Genomic DNA, 26,563 nt, shown 5'->3' with positions numbered 1-26,563 from the left:
GCTGGACTAGAAGACTGTGTGGGGGAATCAACAGTCTATTTGCATGTGCATTTTTGCAAAGACCTATGTATGCCAAACGGGTTAGTGTAAGTGACACTTTATGTGTGACACAGAGGAAGACTGGGTGAGAGGGAGGAGGAAGAGTGAAGAGATGAAGATGCTTTTTTTGTTGCTACCTATAAAGGAAGGATGTGGTTTTTCTGAGGAAGCACTTGTCTTGCTCTGCTGAATGAGCTCTTTAGTATACTGTAATAGCAAAGTCGCGTGAGGTAACGCTCTGCTGGCCTCTTTAATAAAGGACTGGTCTACTACAGGATGCTCTTTTAAAAATTATGGTGCCTATAAATATAGTTAAGTGATACTTGCCTTACAGCCTATGCTTAATCTCTGTAGTCAATTTCACAGTATGCAAAGACGTTTTTATCAGGTCCTTTCCAGAATAACTAATGATTTCAAAGTAATGGCTTAACCACTCAGCGTCCACTCAATTGGTGATTCGTTTAGGAGTAAAATGATACAAAGGTATTAAAGGTTCATCCCTTTATAGGACATTTTCAGATCTTTGGCACATTCAAGCAGAAGAGAGCAAGACGAATGTCATAGACTGCAAGTGTGGAAAGAAAGTGAAAGACGTGCCCAGACCAGGTCCCTGACAGAAGCTGGGAAGAAGACACAACACGGGAGTAAAGGGAGAGCACGGGGATGTATTATCATTTATCGCACTGTAAATAAACGCGCCGTTAGCGTTTTGGGTCCTATTTTCCTCCACATCCCCACGGCTTGCCCTGGCAAACCGTGACAGAATCATCCCGCGTCGGTGGAGGCTGCACACTATTAAGTAGCTCCCTCCGCCGATGCTGATCCGCTGACGGTGTGTGGCATCTTCCTCGGGCGTGGCCAGCAATCTTCAGCCTGCAGCCCGGCCTCCTGGTTACAGCCACAACCACGCACACACCTCCCTATAAATACACACGGAAAAAAATAACAGTGAACACACACACAAAATATAAAAAGGTCCACAACTGCTCAGGGACCCTGGGTCCCTCAGAACGTTTTTTAACGTTTCAACGTTGTCTTTAATTAAAGAGTAGTTAATAAGCAACCCCGTTTACAAAAAGCAGCTGGCACACCTTAATAATGTAAACAACATGGCCTGCAGAGAGGTCAGTTAAGCATCCATAGCAGATGGCAGCACCTGCCTGCAATGATGGTACTTGTGACACAAATGTGAAAGCTACATACATGATATGTAGTAATGTCCCCTCCCTTTCATCACTGTGCTGGCTTTTAAATTCCTCTTTATCCCCTGGGAGGCAATCTTTTACCTTTTCATTCATTAGATCACAGCTCAGGCCCCAAAACGCTTCTGGATCGTCTTTGGTTATGTTTTTTATCTGGGTCCGTCCTTTGGGAGGTTTACGGGCTTGCCCAGCTGTGAGCAGACGCACAGAAAGACCCAGAACCCGTTTGAGACATACATAAATACTGAGCCACCAACACCTACACGTTATTATTACAGCTGTTTGGCCACGCCATTAACTCTGCAGTTATTGAGTCAGCGGAGCGTTGGCGACTTTTCTGCACAGTGTGGCTCAGCACTCTGTAACTTCACTTGGTCTCGGCTTCATAGATAATTTCTGTGATTCCTTAATGGCGCCAAAAGATTAAGGGGTGTTGTTCAATATTTTTGATATATACGATGCCCTCCCCCGCAATGACGAAGTGGAAATCGTTGCTGGAGAGAAGACTGTCTGGAATATCCTGCTTAGTCTGCTGCCACGATGGAGGACTGATGGATGGATGCCAGATTTTAGCACTCACACTGGTGCGTGGACGTGCAGCGGCTTGCAGTCCTTGCCACTTGTATACAGAGGTTTTCTGAATATGAAAACCTACAATGCAATGCTAGTATGAACTACTAGCCCACGCAGTCTTTCGCACCGAGGTGAACCCCTCCCTGTATTTGGGAAAGACTAAATCACCCTCTCTCCGAGATACTCTTTTTATCCGGTCAAGCTACTGGCCTATCGATGTTTAACTCTATGTTTTAGGTTGTGGATTGTTCCCTTAGATATCTGTGTGTATATATAGTCTAAAATTTAATTTAATATCTTTTTTTAATGTAGAAATTTCCAATTCATTTTTTTTAAAAAGCTGAAAATGATCGTAGTGTGCTTTTATTTACAGATAGCTCCACATCCCAAGTGTTTTATGATTCTTGTTATTGTCCTTATTGAACTGAAGTTGACTTGTCTGCTGGTTTAACGGCTTTCCTACAGGTTTGTTGTGTTTTTGAACCTCAGGTGCAGTTTTGCCAGTTTGCCTGTGAAACTAATTCCTGTGAAACGTGCGCGTCACAGCATTTCCCGTTTGAGACCGCCTCCCCTCTTCAGAGACTGGGCAGCAGCAGCAGTTCTGTCGCGCTGCTTTCTCTAAAATATATATGTGTACTTCAGTAACTGAAATGCCGATTTCCACGCAAGGAGCTGAGGTTAAGAAATATTCCTCAGAGTGACGGTGGTCGTCCAGGTAAGTGACAGTTAAATATCTAAGCAGTGTGTCTGTGGGAAGGAGCGATTCATATCAGACTGTGGTGGGCGTTTGTGTGGTGGGTAGTTAAATCGAAACCAGTGACAAGAAAAAAGTTAAATGAAAAGTGCAGGTTAAGTTCTCAAACACGTCAGTGTAATCTGTAAATACGTAAAAATAAGACACGTCGAGTTTTTGTGCGCTTAAAAACACTCGAAAAAGTTTCTAATCTCAGCCTTTGACCGCGACAGGGAAGCGAAGAGGGAAGCTGCCCAAACAAGTGGCGCAGATATGCGACCTTCGTTTACTGAGCACAAAATCAGTCTCTCTGTGAATTATTTCTTTAGGGATCACACTGTCTTCACAGTAGTCACACCCAAACTCGTCCTCTTTAAGGTGTTTAAATTCATTGAATTAAGGGCTTGTTAACGGGAGAAGATGCATAATGTGCAGTATTATGTGTAAGATTGTATAAAGCACCGCTCTGCTAATAGTCAGCTTTAATAAAAAATCCAGGCGAAAACATTTGCAGCCTCAGCCCCCGCACGCGTTACATATCCGTATACCTGTGGCGTTACATTTGTGAGATAAATGAGATAAATTATTACCTGTGCAGCGGCTTGGAGAGAGTTTCGTTTAATCTTCTCACCATGCTGGGAAAACCACTTCTGATAATTCAACCTCTACCACACATACCATTTCATCTAATCTATTTAAAATTTCTGTCCAATACAAGTCTATGGACACAACGTGAACCCGGGGTTCACTTTGTTTCACTTCTGCTAATTTAAATGTAAAAAATAATTTTTAATAATGCTCCACATCTCTATGCAAACTCCTTCTATGTTATCAGGAGTTGAGCAACCAAACTTGGCAGGTCTCGGGGTTCTTATCTATCATCAGATGTTATGATGTCATTTGGTTGCCTAGCATTCACCTACCAACTGGATTAAATAGCACATTTTTAGCATTTATGCAACCATAACACCTGATAAAAGCACAGTATGTCTTAATGTTATGACACAATACTGTAGCATATGAGTAGTTCTAAAGTGCACAAGCAAACATGGTAGCGGCTGACGCGATTAGAGCTTTAAAATGCATTCTGCTCTCTGCCAAAATCCTGCTTTATGATTTTTGTACTGTGCCTATTCCTAAAATCCTTTTTGTTAATTACCATTCAGCTGACCAGAGAACAGACCGCAATCCTACACAGCAGCCAAGGGGCCAGTGCGAGGATCGGGGGCTGATGGAGTGCAGCAGCTATGCTATGCAACTACACTTCCTCAAATTAGTGGACTTTGGGTCATTTTGATTATGGAGGCCCTTCGGCACAGAGGACAGAGGAGTAAAAAAGCCTCTTTTGGCACCTTACTTTGCCTGATGGTGAGAACACCTTAAAGGTCACTGCATGAAGAAATGAGAAATTCCCTTGTTGGGAACTTCTCTTTGGATATTCATTGTAAATTCTTTGTTTTAGTGCATGTTCATCACCACTTTGGCATCGTTACCAGAGTCACAGGAAGTTAATAAGAACTGTAAACCTGACGAGTTTCACACTGAAGATGGAATATGTTGCAACAAATGCAGTCCAGGTACTGTATGAGCCACTGTATGTCATATATATCCACAGTGACAAGCAAATAATCTGAGACATCATCAAGCTAACTTTTTGTTTTTACACGTAATTTTCCTGTTTTCAGGTTTTAAGCTTCAAGAAAAATGTCATGGTCCCAAAGAGAGATCAACCTGCACACAGTGTCCGGGAGGACAGTACTTAGAATTTATGAACTACTCCCCCAACTGCCTACCTTGCAGAACCTGCAAAGGTAGAGCAACTTTATCCTTTCCTGACTCAGTCTAACATGTTAGATTTAGAAGTATATCTTCAGCTTCAGGTTTGCCTTACTTGATTTTCTTTTGTGTGTGTGTGCGTTCCTTTCTGCAGCTTTAAAGAATGAAATCCAGGTGTCGCCATGTTTAGGAAACCAGAACACTAAGTGTCGATGTAAATATGGATATTACAAGATTAGAATTGACAGCGAAACCTTTGATTGTCGCAGATGTAAAACGTGCAACGCCGATGAAGTGGAAATGCAGAAATGTAAGCCTTAACTTATTCCAGTACCCACTAAGTCATGGCCCATAATGCATTTCTTCATGTGAGTCTAAATAGAAACAATCTTGCTGTTCACAGGTACACCAGATAATAACACTGTGTGCAGATGTAAGGACAATTACTACAAAGACAACGGCAAGTGCAAACTGTGCGAGAGGTGAGCATACGACTGTTGTATGTGAGCTTTGTGTGTGCGCGCATTGTTCCTATTTCACTGTTTGGGATTGTTTGTTTAAATGTTAACGGGGAAGTGTGTTTGTAGAATTGAAACTCTCAGCACATTTCTCAGTCTTTCCATTTGTTGGCAACAGAGAAGTTATGACACATGAAAACCTGAGATGTGAACAGTCACTGAACAAGTTCTCATTTGTTAAACACACGGTCTGTCTGTCCCACTCAGGGAGGAAGTAAATGTTTATAAGTCTTAGAAACACTCGAGTCAAGCCGATGTAGACAGATGTCTTATGTGGATGTCTTATACTTAAAAAAATAGAATTATGAATGTAAAAATCATGGCAACCCACATTTTGTGTTAGTTAATAATTTAGCATGTGGATAGGTACAGTGGTATTTATCATGGGAAAAAACCTGAGAGCCCAAGGGAACTTGCTGCCCGTACTTTCAACAATCCCGAGCTACATTCTTTCTAACAAATAAATGTAGCAATTAGTAGTGATTGTGACAGCTGATTAAGTGTTAATTCAACACTAATTACTTGCTTAGTGGTAACTTTGAAACAGTACTGAAAGTGTGAAAATGAAATTGCTTGAATTCATATGATGATGTAAAAAAGGCATCTTGGCTGTCATGTGAATCGTTTCCTCTTTAAGATGTGCTACTTCCTCGTCCGTGTTATGAAAAGTGTTCTCTCTTCTCCACAGTTGCTCTCCTCAGTGCAACCACTTGTGTTCAAAACCCACAATAGGTGAGCACCAACCAGGCCCTCTTTCTCACAAAAGAGTGAGCAAATAGAATAATCATAGATGTACTTAAGCATATTATAATATTATTAATAATTTTGTTGACTAAGACATAATGTATGTTTTTTCAATTCTCAACTCCAGTAAAACTTTACATTTTCTGTACATTTTCTTTTCTTATGTTTTAATATGGATCTATTTTTTTTCTGTAACTCTCTAGCTACTTCAAAAGAAAATACGCCCAATGAATCGGACTCTTTTGTCAGTATAATTGCTGGAGCTGGAGCTGGAATATTAGTGTTGATGGTGTCGGTGGTTTTAATGACGTACGTGATCACGAAACGACAAACCAAAAAAAGGCTACTACGGTCCTCCCAGCGATCTGACACTTCCCAGGAATCTTGTGAGGTACGTTGATTTAACTGCCGGTCGTTACTTTTCTCAGTTCGGTCTACAATCTGCAGACAATAAATAGGATCTGCTCTTGTTTTATAGCAGGTCTTGGTGAAGAGTGAGGAACATTTGGAGACCATTGTGACAGAGGTTCCTCAGACTTCTGTGGCCCAAGTGGAGACGTCCAAACTGCCTGACTGTGTCCCGCTGGAAATCAATCGTGAGTGTATAGCTCCTCATCAGAGGTCCAGTGTGCAAGCTTCAACAAAAAGTGCTCAGTTGTATCGCTTTTGCTCAATACCCCTATTCATTTCTCCCCCCAACAGTCTCTGAGCTGATCTATGCCGTCCTGGATCTGGTACCTGTGGTGCAGGTGAAGCAGCTGGTACGTTGTCTTGGTGTGACTGATACAGAGATTGAACAAGCAGAGATGGATCACCGATCCTGCCGGGAGGCTCACTACCAGATGCTGCGGGTGTGGGCCTTACATTCAGGTGGAGGAGGACGAGGTGGAATGCTGCACAGGCCACTGTTCAATGAATTATTAGAAAAACTAAGAAATATGCACCTGGGGAAAGCAGCTGAGGAACTGGAGACAAAATATGGCATTCAGTAACTCTGTAAAACGTGCCAAGAGGAACAAAATGCTTATGAGCCCAAGTATTGCTGGCTTTAAGGACTCAATCGTGGATGCCAAACTGGCCTGGTGCTACAACAAAAGCAGCAGCTTTATTTCACAGTACACATATGAGACTGAAGACTTTGGGTCCTTCTTTGACAATCACACAGCGAGATGACGGGAAGAAACGACTAAGAACAAATGAACAAATGGCTGAAAGCGTCGCAGAAAACGTTTGCATTCAGATCATTTTCAAAGAGCTTTTTACAATGAGTAGTTTTTTACATTTTGAAAACCAGGATTATTTCTTTATTGCTGAGCAATATCTGAGAAGACTGATGCTACTCTCTTCACATTATATATAATCCTACAGCTATTTTGTACCTTTAAACCAAGCCAAGCTATACTCCCCAAAGCAAACTATATTTCCCAAAGACGCAGACATTCATTAACATGACCAGTGTTAAAGGCTAGTTGTTCCTCTGGCTCTAGAATGACAGTCCTACGCTGCACCAGTAGAGAAGTCCCAAGTTGGGCGTTGAGACAGTTTTGTGACCAAAAGTAGCCTCAGGAACAAATCTGACAACTTAAAAAACAAACAAACCCAAAATGAGCAATGTAAGTGTAGCGTGAGACAATGTGATGGTGCAATTGTAGAAATGCCAAAGCAGACAAATAGATTTTGAGGTAAAACATGCAAAAAGAAATGTTTGAGAACCCAAAAGAAGGTCTAGTTGAGTCATGCCAGGTAAATGTTGGCACGTACGATGGAAGAGTGGTGGAGAAATTGCACTCATTCGTTGTAGCGTAGGATTCAGGAGGCGTTATCACTGTGCGATCGGCATACCTCAAACTTAATATCCTGCTAAAGCTTTTTCCTGCTAAAATCTTGCAGTCTGAATGCACCTTAACCAATGTGTTATTTCTTTATTATCACTATGACAAGTCTCTTAAAATGGTTGATGCATTTTGTACCGTATGCATTTCTATGTAGTTTTATTAACTTTTAGGGGAGTCAAATGTATCTACTTTACTAGTGTGTTTAACTTAAGCTACCCATTTTTTTTAATTGTAAATAGTTGCAATTAAAAAATAGTTACAAGTTAAACTTATTATTGCAAAACATGTATTTCTTTCTAGAGGGAAGTGGTGTATTCAATCCCGGTACCGTTGAGTTAACAGGTAATGTTTTAATAGGACAGTGGTTCACAAACATTCTGTGGCATGCTTCAACTTAAAAATCAATTTATCAACCCCCCCCACCCCCACCCCCACCTCCTTTCCCTTGCAAGAGCTCGTGCACGGTTTCTGTCACTCATTAACATCGATGAGGAAGGAACTTAAAAAAAGAGGGACAGAGATTCTAGTTGAATTTCAGTCATATGAAGGTCAGCACAGTAATACTGACAAGCTTTTTACCCCTTGATTGTGCATGTTCTTCCTCTGGTGCTGCACCCACACAGGGAGGCCCACCTTGCAGTTGAGGACCACTGAAATTGTATTGGAAACTTTGTGGTTCCTACTTACAGTAGGGCTGACTGCTGCCACATTCAATGATAAGCTTTCAATGAAACCCTATCATGCAAGCATTATTCATACTGCTATAGAAAAGAGGACACACCTGTTCCCAGTGTCTCTCAGCTGAGCGACTTTTATAATACAGTTGTTTCACCGTGCAGATTCACATAGCAATCAGTAACATTTGAATTGAAAAGTGTATTTTCAAATGGTTTTATACTTAAAACAAAAATATTTACCGACTGGATGATGATTGTCAATCAATGTTGCGCATCAATCAAATGTAAAACTCAAGTTTTAATAAATGTGTCATGTCTCTTTCTCTGTGTGTCTGAGTTACATGTGTGAAAAATGTAATTGTGCATATTTCACTGCAGGCACGCTGCCAGTCTGCATTCCAACGGGGCTTTAATCATTAACACGAAATGTTATCTTTCTGTGGCTTTAAATGGAAGGACGTTTTGCTTTAACCTAACCTGATAGTTTTATAAAAATTCTATTTCTTTAGCTACATTCCTTTGCCTAGACCTCTTCCCCATAACTCCCTGTGCATGCAATATAAAACACTGAATCTCGTCTCTGTATCCCTTATTGGTTTCTCATATAATGAATAGCTGAACGAACACGCACACACTCTGCTGCTGTTTTTAAACTTTCCTGGTTGTTCGGGGTGATCAATAATCCTGATTGACAAGAAACAACAAAACAGATCACCTTCAAAGAAGCAAGGCACCACCTCCGCTTCACTAAGCACCTTAACTGCGACACATTAACCAACCCTCAGTGCTGATTTGTTGACTGCAGAATCCAGTCGTTCCTGTCAGGCCAGTTGCAGAAGGAAGGGGTGCAGATGAAAAGAGTAGGGAGGGAGGGACAAGCAAGCTAGAAAGAAAGGAGGTGGAGAAAGCTAACAGAAACCAAAGATGACTCTGTGAAACAAAATGGATTCAGCCAAGTCCAGGTAAACTTTATGATTTTATCTGTTAAAACAGCTGTTGGTTAAAGGGTAGACACTGCTTTGAAGGAACAGTTTGTTTTATGTGTTGACCACAGCAAGGCCCTGACACGTCAGAGCTCATGTGTAGATTCACGGACTCTGATTTGATTTGTTGGCTTGCTGAAGTTATAAAATTACCAACATGCTTGTCTTTATTGACTAATCATCATGTTTTAAAGAAGATCCAGTGCTGTAATTCCGATATAATTATAATTCACTGATCACTGAGTTACAGTAGGATATAGGCAGTGATTGTAAACAAGTATGACATGGTGATGAAAGCACTTGAGTCAGTGCGCTGATGTTTGACAGTAGAGTGACAGCAGATGCGTGCGGTGTACTGAATCTGTTTGCTCGTGTGAGAATCTTTGCTTTTACGATACTTTCTCAGACTGTCCAAATGAGAGTAGGAATCCTAGTAAAAGTGTTAATGTAAAACACACCTGAAGCTTTAATCCTGGCAGTGTAACAATGACACCGCAGGCTACAGCTGTAAATGGTGCAGTGGGGAGTGGGGGCTTAAGCTACTGCAGGAAATGTTACAAGGTAGAAATAACGACAGATAAGTCCAGGTGTGACACCCTGACCCGCACAGCTGTGTAACGACACCTGGAGTCATTAAAAACTGCTGGTGTCCTGTTTTAATCAGTGCGATCAGCAGTCTGTTCAGACGGCTCACTGCTGGTATTCGCCGTGTCACTCTGATCCTTTAAAGTCAGAATGTGGGTCAGTATTAGAGCATCGCTCACTTCAGACAGGAGCTCACGTGTATTTGACTGGTTTTGTCATCTGGTCTTTTTTTTTTGTGACTGTCCTGCTTATTTAATCTTTTTTATTGGAAGTAAATACGTTTGTCATTAAATCTGCCATGTGTCTTAATAATAATAATAATACATTTTATTTATGAGCGCCTTTCAAGTCACCCAAGGACACTTTACAATAGGATAAAACATTTAGTAAAACAATGGCAGAATAAGAACAATAAAACAAAAGCACAAGATAAAATTAACAAACAGTGGATTCACAGTGAATATGCAGATTTGAACAGATGAGTTTTGAGTTGGGGGAGAGAACCAATGTTTCTTATTTCTGGGGGCAGAGAGTTCCACAGCCTGGGAGCAGAGCAGCTGAAAGCTCTGCTTCCCATGGTGGTGAGGCGGAAGGAAGGTACAGCAAGCTGGATAGAAGAAGAAGATCGAAGTGAACGGGCAGAACAGGTAGTGGTTAACAGGTCAGAAAGGTAAGGAGGAGCGAGGTTATGAATGGCCTTGAAGGTGACCAGAAGAAGTTTGAATATTATCTGGAATTTCACAGGGAGCCAGTGAAGTTCCCGAAGAACAGGGGTGATGTGCTGGTAGGAGGGGGTTCTGGTAGTAATGCGAGCAGCAGAGTTCTGAACCAGTTGAAGCTTATGGAGGGATTTTTGGGGGAGACCATGCAAAAGAGAACTGCAGTAGTCAATACGGGAGGTAACAAGACTGTGGACAAGAATGGACGTAGACTGGATGGAAAGAGAAAGAAGCAATCTGTAAATGTTATGTAGATGGAAGTAGGCAGAACGGGTGAGAATATTGATGTGAGATTTATAGGAAAGTGAACTGTCTAGGATGACACCAAGGCTCTTAACCTGAGGAGAAGGGAAAACTGTGGAGTTATCGATGGTGAGTGAGAAATGGTTCGCCTTCAAAAGGTTGGATTTGGTGCCAATAAGGAGGATCTCAGTTTTATCCTCATTGAGCTTTAGAAAATTAGAGGCAAACCAGGATTTTAACTCGGATAGACATTCTGAAAGGGAGGAAGGTGGGAGGGAGGAATCAGGTTTGCAAGAGAGATATAACTGGGTGTCATCAGCAAAACAGTGAAACTGAAGATCAAATTTGCGGAAAATTGTACCTAGAGGGAGGATGTATATTATGAAGAGAAGAGGGCCTAAAACTGAGCCTTGTGGTACACCAGAGGGGACAAGGAATAGACGAGAGCGGAATGATCTTAGTTGAATAAACTGGGAACGGTCGAGGAGATATGATTGAAACCAGGCGAGGGGTGTGTCAGAGATGCCGAGAGAGGAAAGTCTGCTTAGAAGGACAGAGTGAGAAATGGTGTTGAAGGCTGAGCTCAGATCTAAAAGGACGAGAATGGTGAGAAGACCAGAGTCAGCTCCGATTAGAAGATCGTTAGTGACTTTAAGTAAAGCAATTTCTGTACTGTGACATGAGCGAAAACCAGATTGAAATCTCTCGTAGATGTTATTATTAACCAGGTGTAAATGAAGTTGACCTGCAACCACTTTTTCGAGTATCTTAGAAATGAAGGGTAGATTGGAAATCGGACGGAGGTTGTTAAAGTTGTTAGGATCTAAAGAAGGGTTTTTCAGTATAGGAGTGACTGGAGCAGTCTTGAATAAGGAGGGAACGATACCGGTGGTGAGAGAAGAGTGAATGATGGCAGAAATGAGTGGGAGTAAAGAAGAGAGGCAGGATTTCACAAGCCCTGTGGGCATGGGGTCAAGATGACATGTGGCAGGCTTTGATTTACATATGAACTCGGAAATATCAGATAAATCTGGAAGATGAAAAGTGGAAAACGGCTCAAAAAGGAGAAAAGGTTCTGGAGAGGGCGCAGACACAACATTTGATCTGAGTTGCTGGTGGATGTTATTGATTTTCGTAGTCCAGAACAGCATCAAGGAGTTGCAGGTTTCAGAGGAATAGAAGTGCGGTGGTAAAGCGTTGGGGGGTTGAATTAGTTTGTTGAGAACTGAAAACAGAGTCCTTGCATTACCCTCATAAGAACTGATAATACCAGAGTAGAAGTTTTGTTTGGCCTTGCTGATGGAGTCTTTATACTGAAGTACGTGATATTTATAGATTTCTGAATCAACAGTTAAACCAGATTTCTTATATTTACGCTCTAGCTGCCGAGCTTTGGCCTTCAGAGCTCGGAGGTCAGAGGTAAACCAGGGAGCAGAGCGAGCGAAGGAAACAGAGTGGGTTTTTACAGGAGCCAGAGAATCAAGGACAGTGCATAGACAATTATTATAATATAACAACAAATCATCAGGAGTAGAATAGAAGTCCGGAATCTGAACATTGTCCAAACTGGTAGCGAGAATGTCCATATCAATGTTCTTGATGTTGCGGAACGAGATGAGACGGGTTGGCTTGGTAGAAGAGCAGCAGAGAGTGAGGTTAGATGAAAGGAGGAAGTGGTCAGTTATGGGGATTTCAGTAGCAGAAAGATTCGAGGGAGTAAGACCAGAACAGCAGACCAAGTCCAGGGTGTGTCCTTTAGAGTGAGTGGGGAAGTTGATAAATTGCTTAAATTCAGAGCCTTCGAGACAGGAGGAAACGTCTCTGGTGAGCAGAAGGTCATTATTGTCCACGTGAACTTTGAAATCTCCCACCAAGATCACATTTGGGGAGAGAGATGAAAAATGGGTTAGTAAATTAGCAAAGTCACTGAGGAAGACAGGGTTAGGTTTGGGGGGGGGAGGTATACAGTAGCTATGATGGTGGGAATGGGTCCAGTCAGCTCACATGCAAGGACCTCTAGAGAACTAAAGGAATCAACATTAACTGACAGGACTTTCAAGTGCTGGTGAAAAAAGATCGCGAGACCACCCCCACGACCTGAGCAGCGGGGTTTGGAAAAGTAAACAAACCCCAGAGGAGTAGATTCATTTAGCTGAGAAAAGTCATCAGGTTGTTGCCAGGTTTCAGTTAAGCAGAAAAAGTCAAACTTACGGTCAGATAGGAGGTCTTGGATGAGAGGTCCCTTACTCGTCAATGAACGAATGTTTAGAAGACCGAAGTTGAGTGGAGTATTTTCTTTTTTGCTAATCGCGGTGGGCGCCTTGGGCAGGTGGGCTAGAGATTGATGGTTGACAGCCCAATCAGGGTTCCTGCGAGGGCGGCGAGCAGCAGACCAGAACGACACTTAAATAAACTTAAATTGTTTAAGTTAAATTAAATCTTTAAATAAATGAACACAATTATAAGTTCTGACATGTATTGAGTTTTCTTAATTTTACGTATTTTTTTAAGACTATTTAAAATGAAACAAGGCTCTAAATGGCGTACCTTTTGCTGTGCATTTATGTTGGACTGTTAGCTGTTCATTTGGACTGATTGCTTACACTCAAACTGTGTCACTGATGGGAATCCTGAAAAGTATTTTTAAAGTGGGATTTGCCATGAATGATCTGGAGCTTGCCACTGAGTTTAATGATAATTCAGTTTATCATTATATCTAGGTTGTGAGTCTGATGTGCATTTACTCATTGGATTTAAAAAAAAGTCCTAATAAAAGTCCTGTGAAAGGACTGTTTTCTTTTTGAAGAAGTCATCACACACTTTATAATGGCACTGAGTAACTCTGTGTGCTCCTGTTTAGCCTTATCCCAAACGCACAGCATGTAAACAACGGAGGGGGGAGTGAATCACCAATGGAAGAAACGGTGCTGCAGACTGTGGATGGAGAGAGGCAGAGGGAGACGGAAACCAGAGAGCCTGATGTCGTTGACGGGAAAGCTGCAGACCTAAACATCCACCACAAGAGGGCAGCAGACAAACACAAGTACAGCACAATCGGCTATCAGGCAAGTGGAGTGGGACAGAATTGTAAGGATGGGGCAAGCCTACTGTTCTGGCACCAGTGGGGGTTAAATTAAGTAGATTTACTTGAGTACTTTAATTAAGGTAATTTTCTTGTATATGTTTATAGGCTGAAACCCATTATTCCTTTTTTGTTTTGCAGCTTATTGACTTATTCTGGACAACTTAGTATTTAAAACCAGTTGAAGTATTTTTCATACATTATACTGATTTTTATAGAGATCAGCACTTTATGCAACTTAAATATTAAAAATATGTCATTATGAAAATTATAAATTGGCACTTGAAGCACTCTTACTTTGACTATTTAAATGTTTTATTGATAAAAATCCCTGTACTTTCACTAAGATGTCAAAAACCTTGACTTGTAAAATACTTCTTCTGTACCGAAGTACCGTGCATTAAGTTTAGATTCAGTTCTAGGTGTGTTACACTGTTTCAGTTCATTTATTTTCATTGCAAACCTCTCTTGTGCATACATGCTCACATGTCCCGCTGCATTTTTGTGCTTCCAGAGGCGAACGAAGCAAAAGGTCGCGAATGACTTTGGAACTCTGAGTAAAGGAACTTCTGCAGGAGCCAAACCCAGAACTGCACTCAAACAAGTCCTGTTCAGCCAGGGAGTGTCTGACAAAGCGTCTGAGGTATTGTGCTGTGCTCATCAAACTACATACTGGTTTTCTAAGGAACAGATACAGACTTGCTGTAAAGGCAACCGCCCACTCAAACGCCCACTCAAACGCCCAAATTCACAGCAGCAGTGCAGTTCATTCTGTTCCACTGTCATACTTTTAGATGTACCTGTGGCCAAAACTAACATCTATTTCTATTAAGGAAGGACTGATTCAGTAGAGCGTCATATTTTCCCCTCATTTCCCTGCCTGATTATTTTCTTCTTCTTTGTTATTTATTTATTCTCATGGTTTATGACAACTTCCCAGGAGCGAAGTCAACTGGATGGGTTGAAGCAAGTCCTGGAGGCCTTCTCTCTGTCAGAGGATCTCAGGTGGAGATGGAACGAGGAAAGTCAGGGAACCACGCTGGAGACGAGCTGGACAGATATAGTGCAGTCTCATTCAGTACGGGCCCTATCGTTATATATATATTTCTTTTTCTTACTGCCAACAAATCAAATTAAAAGAACAAAACAGATCAATTCATTGGCCAAGGCCTGACATCCTGTAGTTTATTCTCATGTGGTCTAAATGAAGTCCACAAATTGTTTATTTCAGTAAACCATGCCATTGTACATGCTTCTTATGCACTGCCTTTTTAGGAAATAAAAGCACATTTTACTGGCAGGAACAATTGAGCTTGTGTCCCGTGTGAACTGTTGGCTGTGGGGGTGGCAAACAGTAATAGAGGAACTGATACTCTGTTGGCCTTATTCTGGCTGTGGGACTCGTTGATGGCAATAATCATTACACAATATGCACATTTGACATTCTTTCTGATGACCCTGACATTTCTTCTGCTTCCTCTTTTCAGACAATGTCAAAAATGCAGAGACACCAGCAGGAGGCGCTATGGGAGTTTGTCTATACTGAACTCACCTTCATCAACAAGCTGCTTATTATAAAAGACGTAAGATGTCACTCTCTAGCTGCTTACAGTCAGTTACATTAAAGTTTCAGAGCGGAGAAAGGGAGTTTCAACAGGATGTATAACAAAGTTGTGTCTGCCTCCCACAGTTGGTTATTGCGGCTCTTGTCCAATTGCACCAAAAAGGATTTCTCCAGGAGGTCAGTGTGCAAAGCATGCATTATCATTTAAATACTAAAAACACAACAGTTTGCTGCACAGTCACTTCACCTGCAGGACTTTTTTCCGCTGTTCTGCTTACCACTGACATAGATTGATTAACAACGAGAACATCCGCTTAAGATGAGGCAAAATACAACTCGAGTGCAAGTGGAACATGTAGCACAACAACACATTTCCACTGAGAAGTCGGAAAATATAGCAAAGCAGGGGAGTTAAACACATGTTTTTATTTTTGTCGCACTTCCTGTTTTAAAAGGTGACCCCCGAGCAGCTTTTCTCCAACCTCCCCTCCATCCTCGAAGAACATCAGCAGTTCTGGCAGGAGGTGGTTTATCCGATGTTACAGGAAGCGCGAAAAACAGGCAAGCCCTTTGACCCCATGAGGTTAGACCCTGGATGTCTCCAGGTAAGTCCCCCCCCCCCCCCCCCCCCCCTCCCCTCCAGTCTGAATGATACTGTACGTGCAGACAGTTTATATTACCGGTCAGTTATAGAGTCTCCCCCCTTCATTTGCACCTCTTACATCATGCTTCACCTCTATGTGGGTACAGGTTTTGTTTCCACATGAGTTTGCTTTTCTGCACGTTGTTTTGGAACAAAACATCCACCAGATGTATGACATATAAGCACATTTACTCACGTACAATGAAGTAATACATAAAAGTAGTCCTGCAGGTGGAAACACTTGGGATATGTTTATATATTCTGCTATTTTTCTAGGCCTACTTGTATAAATTTATGTGCATATTGTTTTAGGACAAAGACACAGTTTTTGTGGTTTTGCCTCTGTACACCATCACCGTGGATTTTAAATGAAGCAGTTAAGATGCAATTGAAGAGCAGACTCTGAGCTTTAATTTATGGGTTTTGCAAAAACCTTGCATAAACTCTTTGGGGCATTACAGACATTTGTATACAAAGTCCTCCATTTTTACAAACTTGTAAAAATGCACACCTGACTGATGGACAGTTTTATGGCCAGCTGATATCTGTTGGCTTGTTCTTTCATGGCAAATGAACCAGACACAATTTTTGAAGTGCTGGGTTTTTGTTTTAAAGCTTTTCAAAGTAATTTTAAATATAAGGCCCAAAGTTGACAGTGCAAGTGAGGGAGGCTGTCACTGAAAACTCCACACAAACTTATCAGAGCGACAGTACAAACAGTAGACCGGAAAGACCACAGAAGAAAATGGCAAAGTGCATGATGACAGAATTATTTCCACAGTTAAGACAACAACTAACCGAGTCAAGAACATAGTATGAGGGTGGGGAGTTTGTGAAGTGGGTGGGGGGGTAAGTGAAGTGGGTGAGGGGGGATATCATTATAAAGATCTACGCCTTCTTGAACAATAAACAGGTTTATAACCAGATGCAAACCGCTGGTTATGCGCAAGAACAGGAAGGACAAATTAGACTGCTCCAGAAAGCATCGAAAGTCAAAGAGGTGTCGATGCAAGTGAGGGAGGTCATCACTGGACTGAAAAAGAAAAGAAAACCAAGACAGATAAATAAACCAATAAGTAAAGAAGGTACAGTCTTAAAAATAAAGACTATGTGAACCAGCTCAGCTCAACCAAAAGAAAGACCGAGGAAGATAACTAAAGTGCATGATGACAAGGTTATTATCTTATAATGCTCATTTTTATATTATTACTGTATATTATTATTAGTGAATTACTTCCATGATTAAGAAAAAACAACTTCACAACATCTAACCGAGTCAATAACACTTGTGGGGAGGTAGGTGTACTATTGTCACCGTCTACAATCAAGTGACGCCTTGATGAATTTAAATGCAGAGGGTTTACAGCAAGGTGCAAACCGCTGGGTATACTGAAGAACAAGGTAGCCAGATTAAACAGTACTCAGCATTCATCCATATGTTGTAAAACTGATCAGACTGCAAAAGGATGAGGACTAAAAAAAAGCAACCCGAGGGTTTCTCAAAGCAAAGAAATGGGATATTCTGAAATGGTCAAGTCAGTCACCAGGTCTCAACCTGAAACAGCAGCTTTTACAGTTACTGTAGATAAAACTAAACCAAGTATCCAAGTCTGCACTTCAATCACATGTTTATTATTTGAGTAATAATTCACTGCGGTGGTGTACAGAGGCAAAACTGCAAAGAAATGGTGTCTTTGTCCAACAAACTATGGGCGTAACTGTTCATGCAACAGGGAAATTTGAAACTCTTCATGTGCGTCACAATGGAGCAAAGTGAAGTATCCAAGGGTTAAAAAGGCATATTTAACTAGATGGCGGCGTTAAAGCTAGCGCTAACCTCTGCATCGTTAATAATAATGATAAACATACTGATGTGACTTTATGGGGACTTATCCTTTTCTTTTTTCCCCCAGTTTCATAAACGCTTCTCTTCCTATCATGAATACTGCCTGAAGGAGGAAGACAATCTTGAATTCTCGCGCAGGCAGATGGAGAACAACCTACATTTCTCCACTTACGTCCAGGTACAGTGAAGCAGCAGTAACATCCATATACAGCCTGTGCATGCATTCTATACATCTGAAGATCAAAGAATTGCTCTCCCACACTAACCCAGTTATTATTTCAATGTAATTCATTTTAATGACTGACTAAAAGTTCAGTTGCTATTGGTTGTGTTTTGTGGTTTGTAATGTTTTCATAAGCTTGTGGGCGACTTCTTAGAGCTGCTTCCTGACGGGCACCAACGTCTTCTCCAAATGATTCAGCCTTAACAGCGGTGTGAAAGATATCTAGTTCACAAAGATTTGTGCAGAAGATTTATGGGAAAAGAGGCTGCAAGAAGAGTGTGACCTACAACACCTCTTACATATTTGGCTAACAGGCAAACAATCCTCACTTTGTCCCTGAGAGAAGAAGCGAAATCCTTGTGGGGATGGTCACGTCTGGTGTCGAAAAAATCAGAATCATCACAAACATCGCTGTGACGAGTCAGAAAGTACCTTTAGATGAACATAATCATATTTAAACTAAAACCAGTTCTATATTTGTAGATATTTCCAGCAGAATCAGCTAGTGCTACCTTGTGTTTAACAGTTAAAGCCTTCCTTTACCAAGAACTGGCGCTTACTGGGCAATGAGGGTGTGGCTGTTAAAACAAAAATAACTCATTTAAGGTTTTTTTCTTTTTCCAGTTATAGTTTCATTCAGAAGGTTTTAGAGGTGGTTCTGATATCAGTCACAGAGTCTTCTGGCAGTTCATTAATAAAATTATAGAGAAATCAGAGACTTCTGTGAATTGTCTTCACCTTCTTGTTTAATCACTGTGAAGTCGATGATTTTATCAAATATATAATTAGTGCATTCGTTAGATAAAGACAGGTTTTTTTTTCAATTCTGTCTCTCCACATCACCACAGTGGGTTTTTAATCAAATGATCAATATGTGATTGAATTGACTTTCTTTGAATCTGCTCCTTCCATCGATTACTCGTGGTGGTACAGCAGGACTTGCTGTAATTCAAAGGGTTTAACAAAGTGTAGAAGCCATGGACATCATTAATAAATGCTGTTTCCCTGAGATGCTCTGCCAGGCCTTCAGTGAAGCAAAATTCAGTTGCTGCTGTTTGTGGTTTTCTTTTTTCCGCCTTCCGTTTTATCTTCAGTAACTGAAAAGCTGCTCTGTTTGATGTGACTGACTTGACCATTGCAGAACGTGTCGTGTCTTTGCTTTGAGAAACTCTTGGACTGCTTTTCCAGTTTGCTTCGGGTCACTATCCATTTGCACTGTGAAGCCCTGCCCGATCGGTTTTGTAGCATTCGGATAAGTCTGATATATGTAGCATATGTAGTTTTATGGAAAAATCTAATCTGTCCTTCCTGCTCTTGAGCGTACCCAGTGGTTTGCGCATTGTTGTAAATGTGCTATATTTGCACTCATGGAGGCGTCTGTTGATTGTAGATGTTGATAATGATGCAGCCACCTCCTTGACAATGTTTATGACCTGATTAGTTGCTGTGTTGTTGTTGGTCTTGTTTGTCTTAAACGTGGAAATAATTCTGTCACAATGTCTTGTGTGACATCTATTTCACTTTCCCTCACATCTCTTTGGGCCTCGTATTCAAAATTACTGGGAACTTTGAATCACTTGCAGATATTATGACTGCTTCATTGTGAAGAAATAACAACAGACCATGAAACTGTTTGTCACTCTGTCTAGATGCGTAAAGAAATTTTTTCTAAATTGCTGAATAATTAATTTTTTTCTTGAACCCATTGAATTGAAGTTGAATGCCTGCTGTTTAGTCACGTAACATCCGCTGTTGTGCTGTACAGAGGCAAAACTACACAAATTCTGCATTATTACAATGAGTCTTGAACTTAACTGGATAGTTTTAAGAAACTTGGTTGTCAGGCTATCAGTTTTATTTTGAAAGCATCAAGTTGAGTTTATATTCTTGTGTTTTTTTGTCCTTTCCAGTGGGTAGAGAATCATCCTCAGGGCGATCGGATGCGTCTTGGAGACATGCAGGCCAAACCCCATCAGAGGATCACAAAGTATCCCCTGCTGCTCAAAGCTGTGCTCAAACACACTCAGGACCCTCCTGTGGAGCACACACTCCGAGGCATGGTGAGGATTAGATACCTTTAAATAAAATCCTTTTAAATTCACCACAGAATGTTTTTCCCTTTATAGATGCAATATGTGAGTCATTGCATCACACTGGCCTCCTTTGTCTGTTCCCCTGTACAGTTGTTCAGTGTAAATAATTTTTTGGAAGGTATCAATGACTACCTGCGACTAAAAGATGAGCAACACGCACTCAACATCTCTGCTCAGAGGTTGGATGGGTATGAGGTGGATGGACTAAATGAGGAAATCGACAGGGTAAAACACATCTTTGTCATCATTTTGTCACTTTTTTCTGTTCTTTGGAGTTATTTTGTAGCTTATGGATTGACCTTTCAACAAAAAATAAACAGACTTACTTCATTCTTAAGCCCAGAGGACATTCTGTGTTGAAAGTGTTTTCTTTTGTTTTACTGCAATAAAGTCTACACAGTGCATTATACATAAAAAGTGCATTGATGTTTGTGTGGCTTGAAATCTGGAGAAGAGAAAAAGTTTAATTCAAAGATGCGAGAGCTTAGATGTCACATCTGTGTTTACCTTGTTTTGTGGATGTAAAGCACGAAGTGCTGTAATGACTAAGTTCTGTGGGCACTGAGTTTATTGTTGTGGTTTTCTAAATGGTGGGATTCACACAAGAGTGGGTTACATATTGGTGAGATGCAGCAGGTCAGTGTTGAGTTTATAATCACTAGTGCGTGTAATGTAGTGAACAGGAAACTCAAAAAGATATTACCTCTATTCTTTTGAAATGCTTTTGATATTTACATGAGGTTGATTTCATTGACAGCATGTCCGAGAAGTCTGCAAGTTTGACCTAACGTGCCCCATCAAAGGTGTAGGTTCTGAAGTTGTACGCAAGCTGCTGCGTGAGGAGAGCTTGAAGGTTCGAGGCAGGAAAGACAGTAAAGTGAGCAAAAACTGTGCACTTAATTATTATGATTTTAATTTGCGTTCCTCAAAACTACTACAAATTACTTTGTATTTATTAATTTTTTCCCCTTTTCTTGGTATGATGTAGCTGGAGTTGGTGGCTCTGCTTTTCTCAGATGTGCTTCTACTCACCAAAGTCCAGAAGAAAACAGAGCGGCTGAAGGTGGTTCGACCTCCTTTGGCTCTCGACAGGATGTACTGCATACCACTGAAAGATGGCTGTGTGTAGCACTTTCTTTTAGACTAGAGTCGAGACACTTGGATGTAGCTTAATTATTATAAAAAGAACAATCTAACTGTCTGTCTGCTTCTCTCAGATTCATTTCTCCTTGTGGAGGTAGGTGAGCTTCAGAGTGCTATGAATGTCGTCATACTTGTCGCCAGCACCTCAGAGAATTGCTCCATATGGGTGTCCACCATCGACCAAGCGAAGGTATCAGAAAATAAAATAAAATATTAGAAATTTTGAAATCTTTGTAGTCTGGCTTAAACTTTATCTGTAAGAGCACCATACCCTTTGCTATGAGAATGACAGTGTCAGGTTTTGGTTTAGACCCCACATAGTTGACAGAACTTTAAAAGCATCTTCTTATTGCAGCCATTCAGTGTTACAGTGTTGCTATTTTAACACTGATATAAATAAGACACAAGCTCAGTGACCTATTTTCAGTCATGACTCTGGATAGTCATGTTTTGGAATCTTTTTTTAAATTCCTCCAGAAAAATATTTAATTCTGCCAGATTTCCAGAAGTGAGAGCAACTCCATCCCTGGCCTTGTTAGCAGAGAAACCCATATCATTTTTGGACACTACTCAGGCAGCCAGCTGTTTAAGGAAAACTAAACATGTCACTACTGGTCCAATTGGGGAGGGGACCAGAACAGCTCAGCTGCTGTACACTGGGGATAAAAGGAAGGATGGATAAAAGTTACTTTGTCGTCACCTGTTAGAACAGAAAGCTGCAAGAATGCATGCCTACTTTTTACTGTCCTGCTTTGCATAATTTTCCATCTTCTCAGTGGAAATGTATCATTGTGCACTTGAGTTATGTTTTGTCTCAGCTTAAGCGGATGTTCTTGTTGATAGCCAGTCTATGTCAGTGGTATGTAGAGCAGTGGAAAAAGGCCGGCATGTGAAGTGACTGTGCAGCACATTGTTGTGTTTTTAATGCCTTCCAATATATTTTGAACTAAATCTGAGTTATCAGACTATCTGCAAAGTTGGCTCCAAAAATTAAAAATATGCATATATATAACAAAATTATTTTTTTTTCAGTTATGATTAGAGTCCGATCCTGAACCTCCTGAATTTGGCTTGTGTTGATGTGATATTTTCACTGATATATCCACGGATATTTTCATTTTTGTTGCACAACTTGTCATATTTGGTCTATCTAGCATTTGTTTTTTGATAAAAAAAATTCATTTTAAGTCCTGCGAAAAACTTTACAAGACTGCCTGATTTTTTTGTACTGCCCCAAACGGGGAGATTTGTCCCAAACTGCAGATCCTGGTTAAATTTTATCTTGAGAAAGTCCAGTAAAAGAAATTAAGAATTTAAAATAGGCTTTTATTTTCAAAGGTGCCTTTTCAGTACCCGCCCACAATTCAATCCAGTTTCATAAAACATCTAAAACATAGTATTGACATAGTATTGCTAGTAGAACTTGGGGTACTTCATGTAAAAATGAATGGCAGATAGAATCTGTGGGCTGCATTTGCAAGCCATTTATTAATTTCATGTCGTAGCTCCTTCGTTAGAGCGTGACGGCAGTACTTTCAACATTTTGGTGGAAATGTGTGGAACCAGTAGGTGGTAAATGGGTGTTTTTATGTGTGAACCAGTTGAGTCACTTTTTTTCTTTGGATGGTTTGTTAGGAAACACTGAGGCAGTTGAGAGAGGCAGAGCACCACAGACAGGAGACAGAGACAAACCAGCAAAATGAAAACCCTGTTAAAGAAGCAAAGACAGACGATGTGGAGACAGAAGAACAACCTGTTGCACAGCCAGGAATGGAGACCTCGATGGACGAATCCACTGATGATACTTTTATCTCTAACTTGATAAATGGGTTGGCAGAGCCAGAACCGTATCAATCTCCAGATGAGATGACCACTAATAAAAGTGAGTTACCTTTTTGGTGCACAGAGCCCAATAACACTGAGGACAAAATCGGGCGCAAGAGGCGTTCACCGGCTTTCAGGGGACATGAATGGATAGAATTGGGAGTGAGACATGATCAAAGTGGAAACCAGGGGGAGGATGAAGACAGAATTGTTGAATCTCAGATGACAGAGGAGCAGAGCATGACTTTGAGACAGTCTTTCCCTCCTCTGGATTCTCTCACAAGTGCTGCACTGACATTTAAACACAACACCGTAAGAAAATACAGTTTTTTACCAGGTGAACTCCCAGATGTTGACTACCCAACAAATGAAGATGACACTTTACAATCTAATTATCAACCGATAATAATGAAGGGACCTGAGTTTTTAAGACAGCAGACTCAACAAGAAATATTAACAAGAAAAGACTCAGATTCCCTCTCCGTGAACCAGGACGCAGGGAGAAATTCCAGTGGCAGTCTGTTTGGAGACACTAAGACACCTCAACAGGCGTGGGTCTCCAGAAATATAAAGTCTCCTGGGATACAACGGAGGAGACCAGTCAGCACAAATCCAGCCACTTTTCGCACATCTAAGGAGTTTTTTCAGAGTTTGGAACAAACTGGGGCTGCTTCAAACAACTACTCTTCCTCTAATTTTGGCTCAGACTACAACCCAAAGCTGAAAAGAAACTCTCTTCCTATCTACATGCCCTGCCAATCTGATCCACAGCAGACACTCAAACTGGGCACCCTGAAGTCAAACCCAGACACGTTTTGGAATGATAGAGTCTTTTCTGATCCCCAAGCCTTCTCTGAATCTGAGCTGCCTGACAGGAAGTTGGAAAACAAAAAGCCCAAAATAAAAACCCACAGAAGTTCTTCTGTTTCCAACATGAAACCAAAAGGAAAAGCCAAACTTCGCCCCAGTAGCTTACACACGCCACCCCAAACAGACGATGAACATTCCTCACGACTGGAGGGCCTTTTAGAAAGAGCGAAAGACAGAGACAGGGGGAGAGGAGGATTTAAAAAAGACAGAAATTTAAAAACAACAACTCTGAGGTCAAGATACCCTTCTCCTTCTCCCTCATTTTCTGCCACATCTTCGCCGTCACGCAGTGATGGAGACAGAGACACAGACTTGGAGGAAGTGGAAGTAGCAAGACCCAAGGCCCTCAGCGTGAGTCAAGGATGGAAGGAGCAGCTGGTAGATGGAGATGAAGATGAGCAGGGGAACAGGTCAGTATATGGCAGTGATAAGTTCCCTTTGTTTTCATTCTTATTCACATTTTATTTAAAAGGGACCTTTTATCCTCCTCCATTTTCTGTCATTTATCTAATCCCCGCAAATGAAAAGCTCAGGCTTTTGTTTCGCTCTAAATGTTCGTTTCAACCTACGAATGACGTCAAAGAGGGGCCATATCCCTAATATGGTCTTCTCAGGCACACTGCACTGACTGTAAGAGCGTGCACCCCACCCACCTGCTGTTCAGAAAACTTTTATTTTTTAGAGGCATTAATGAGAAGAAAGCTGGCTTATTTCAGCCTGAGGCTGGAACAAAGCCCATTACAAGATAAATTTTTGAACTGTGAATCATGCAAAGCTACTCTAGTAGAGTCCGAGAATAAACACAGAGCTGTAAACAAGCACTACCAGGACTACTGAACATTTAAAAACAAGTGATTACTGCCAGGCAAGTGATTTTCATCCTCTAAGAATAAAGACATAAGGAATACATGTAAAACAACAGCCCTGAACATTTACTGTCACACACAGACAACAATCAGAGAAAACATGCACCTATCATATCAACTCAAAAGATTTACATATTACATATTTTATCTTTAGATCGTTATGGGTATAAAAGCTTTCCTCAGAATAGCTAAGTTATCAAGATGAAACAGAGCAAATTGAGCCTTAAAAGCCACAGTTTTCCATAATGTTCAAAGAAGATTTGTTACATTAAAATTTCCATTGACATTTGAAGTCACTTGTGGTATTACAGTATTTGTATCTTCATAATGCTTTGCATTGCTGCTGATTTCTGCTGCATACTGCACTTACCACAGTAAAGACCACAGTGGGGTCGGGTGGGTTGCTTTCTCTCATGTGCCCCACATACTGACAGACTGAGTTGAAGCAAATAGTTTACGCTGTAGTGCAGATCAGACATTTAACTAAAAAAACTCACTGACTTAAAATAGTGGACAGAGTTAGCACGCATCACTTTTAAATATATCTTTAAGCCCATAAAGCTTCTAATCTTTAAATGAGTTTTCAGTGAGGTGTAGGCTGGTAACAAATAGACCGTTCTGTTACAGTGGAAATGTTACTGTCTCTAACCTCAATGTGCTATAAGCACGCTTAGGTTTTGATTAACATAATGAATAATAATGAAGCAAATTTCTTTCTCACAAAACACTGAGAAAAAAAAACATTTTTCTTGTTTTAAAGTTCGTTTTTTATGCCGGAGTCAGCAGCACTCCTAAAATATCTTTATTTACTTTTTTCTAAATTTAAATATTGTTCTTTTGGTTAGTAAAAAGTATGTATAATTCCTCAATTATTGTTGGAACATTCATTCTAATTTAGTGTTCTTACAATATTGAAAACTGTGGATCTTTATACATAACATTATACATAATGCTTATGCATTATACATTATAACAGGTATTATGTAACATATAATATCTATATAATATGTATTAATATATCATTCTACATGCTATAGAAAACAGAGATATAAGTACTGAAGTATAGAGTTACTTTTACTGTGTTTTTGTTTTTACTATTTTGAACTTCTTCTTCACTACGCCGTTAATTAAAATAGCCTCCTCTACATCAGTTTAGTAACATTAGTTGCAACTCTTCAGAGTCAAATTAGTAATATAAAATGTAATTTTAATCTTTTTATAGACTCAGTTAACACTTTAAGCCTGTGTTTACACAGCTTTACACTCGGAGCGATGTGCACCTTAAAGCATCAATAAATATGTTGTACTAAAAGCAACATAATGGTAAACATGGACATTCTGCATGTTTATCTTTAATGTTGTCACTGAAAGCACATTGCTTTATATATATGTGCTTATTAAAAATGCATCATCCGACTTGAGGTAGACTAAAAGCTCTTTAAGGGGTCACCTGATTGTGACCCGGTAAATGTTGAAAGAATGATGACCTTTGACCTTCTGTTTCCCCCTTTCAGTGTGTTTGCAGAAGGTGTAAATGTGGATTGGCCCGGCTGGTGCTTTGATGACGAAGAAGTTAATGATCATTTACGTCCTTCCACAAATGGTTTTCTGGAGGAAATCAACCAATCTTTGGCCTTGTGTGGTATCAGCGAACTGTCGGAGCAAGAAGATGGCGAGTGCAGCCAGGTGTAGCGTGAAAGCGGCATTGCAGCTGTAGCCACAGAGTGGTTTCAGCGCTAAACTGCCAGCCAGCTAGCTGAGGTCAGTCGCAGTGGGTTGGCT

General features: G+C 40.7%; 2 protein-coding genes across 3 annotated transcripts; both read left to right on the top strand.

Annotated features, from left to right (window-relative positions):
- The first annotated feature begins 3,723 nt into the window (after positions 1–3,723).
- Positions 3,724–7,631, top strand: tnfrsf1a (tumor necrosis factor receptor superfamily, member 1a). Of its 2 annotated transcripts, none has more exons than XM_085365489.1 (9): positions 3,724–3,915; positions 4,010–4,124; positions 4,233–4,358; positions 4,478–4,633; positions 4,727–4,805; positions 5,530–5,573; positions 5,789–5,976; positions 6,064–6,181; positions 6,288–7,631. In XM_085365489.1, the coding sequence occupies exons 1-9, from the start codon at positions 3,847–3,849 to the stop codon at positions 6,575–6,577; spliced, it is 1,185 nt and encodes a 394-aa protein (XP_085221615.1). In that variant the 5' UTR covers positions 3,724–3,846; the 3' UTR covers positions 6,578–7,631. The 2 variants fall into 2 exon arrangements, with proteins under 2 accessions (XP_085221615.1, XP_085221614.1); XM_085365488.1 differs by having other exon boundaries at positions 3,795–3,915; positions 6,067–6,181.
- A 1,408-nt stretch (positions 7,632–9,039) lies between these two features.
- Positions 9,040–26,473, top strand: plekhg6 (pleckstrin homology and RhoGEF domain containing G6). Its single transcript, XM_085365487.1, has 15 exons — positions 9,040–9,059; positions 13,488–13,692; positions 14,224–14,352; positions 14,650–14,787; positions 15,197–15,292; positions 15,400–15,450; positions 15,729–15,878; positions 17,830–17,940; positions 19,896–20,045; positions 20,169–20,303; positions 20,836–20,955; positions 21,067–21,199; positions 21,296–21,411; positions 22,857–24,325; positions 26,296–26,473. The coding sequence occupies exons 1-15, from the start codon at positions 9,040–9,042 to the stop codon at positions 26,471–26,473; spliced, it is 3,201 nt and encodes a 1,066-aa protein (XP_085221613.1).
- Positions 26,474–26,563: the final 90 nt, after the last annotated feature.

Source organism: Diplotaxodon limnothrissa, linkage group LG11 (assembly GCF_057381915.1).
Source record: "Diplotaxodon limnothrissa isolate DT_005_m linkage group LG11, D_limnothrissa_male_GT1.1, whole genome shotgun sequence".
In the NCBI taxonomy this organism is placed as follows: Eukaryota; Metazoa; Chordata; class Actinopteri; order Cichliformes; family Cichlidae; genus Diplotaxodon; species Diplotaxodon limnothrissa.
Note: the sequence above shows the minus strand (reverse complement) of the source record. Positions and strands in the feature narration are given on the sequence as shown.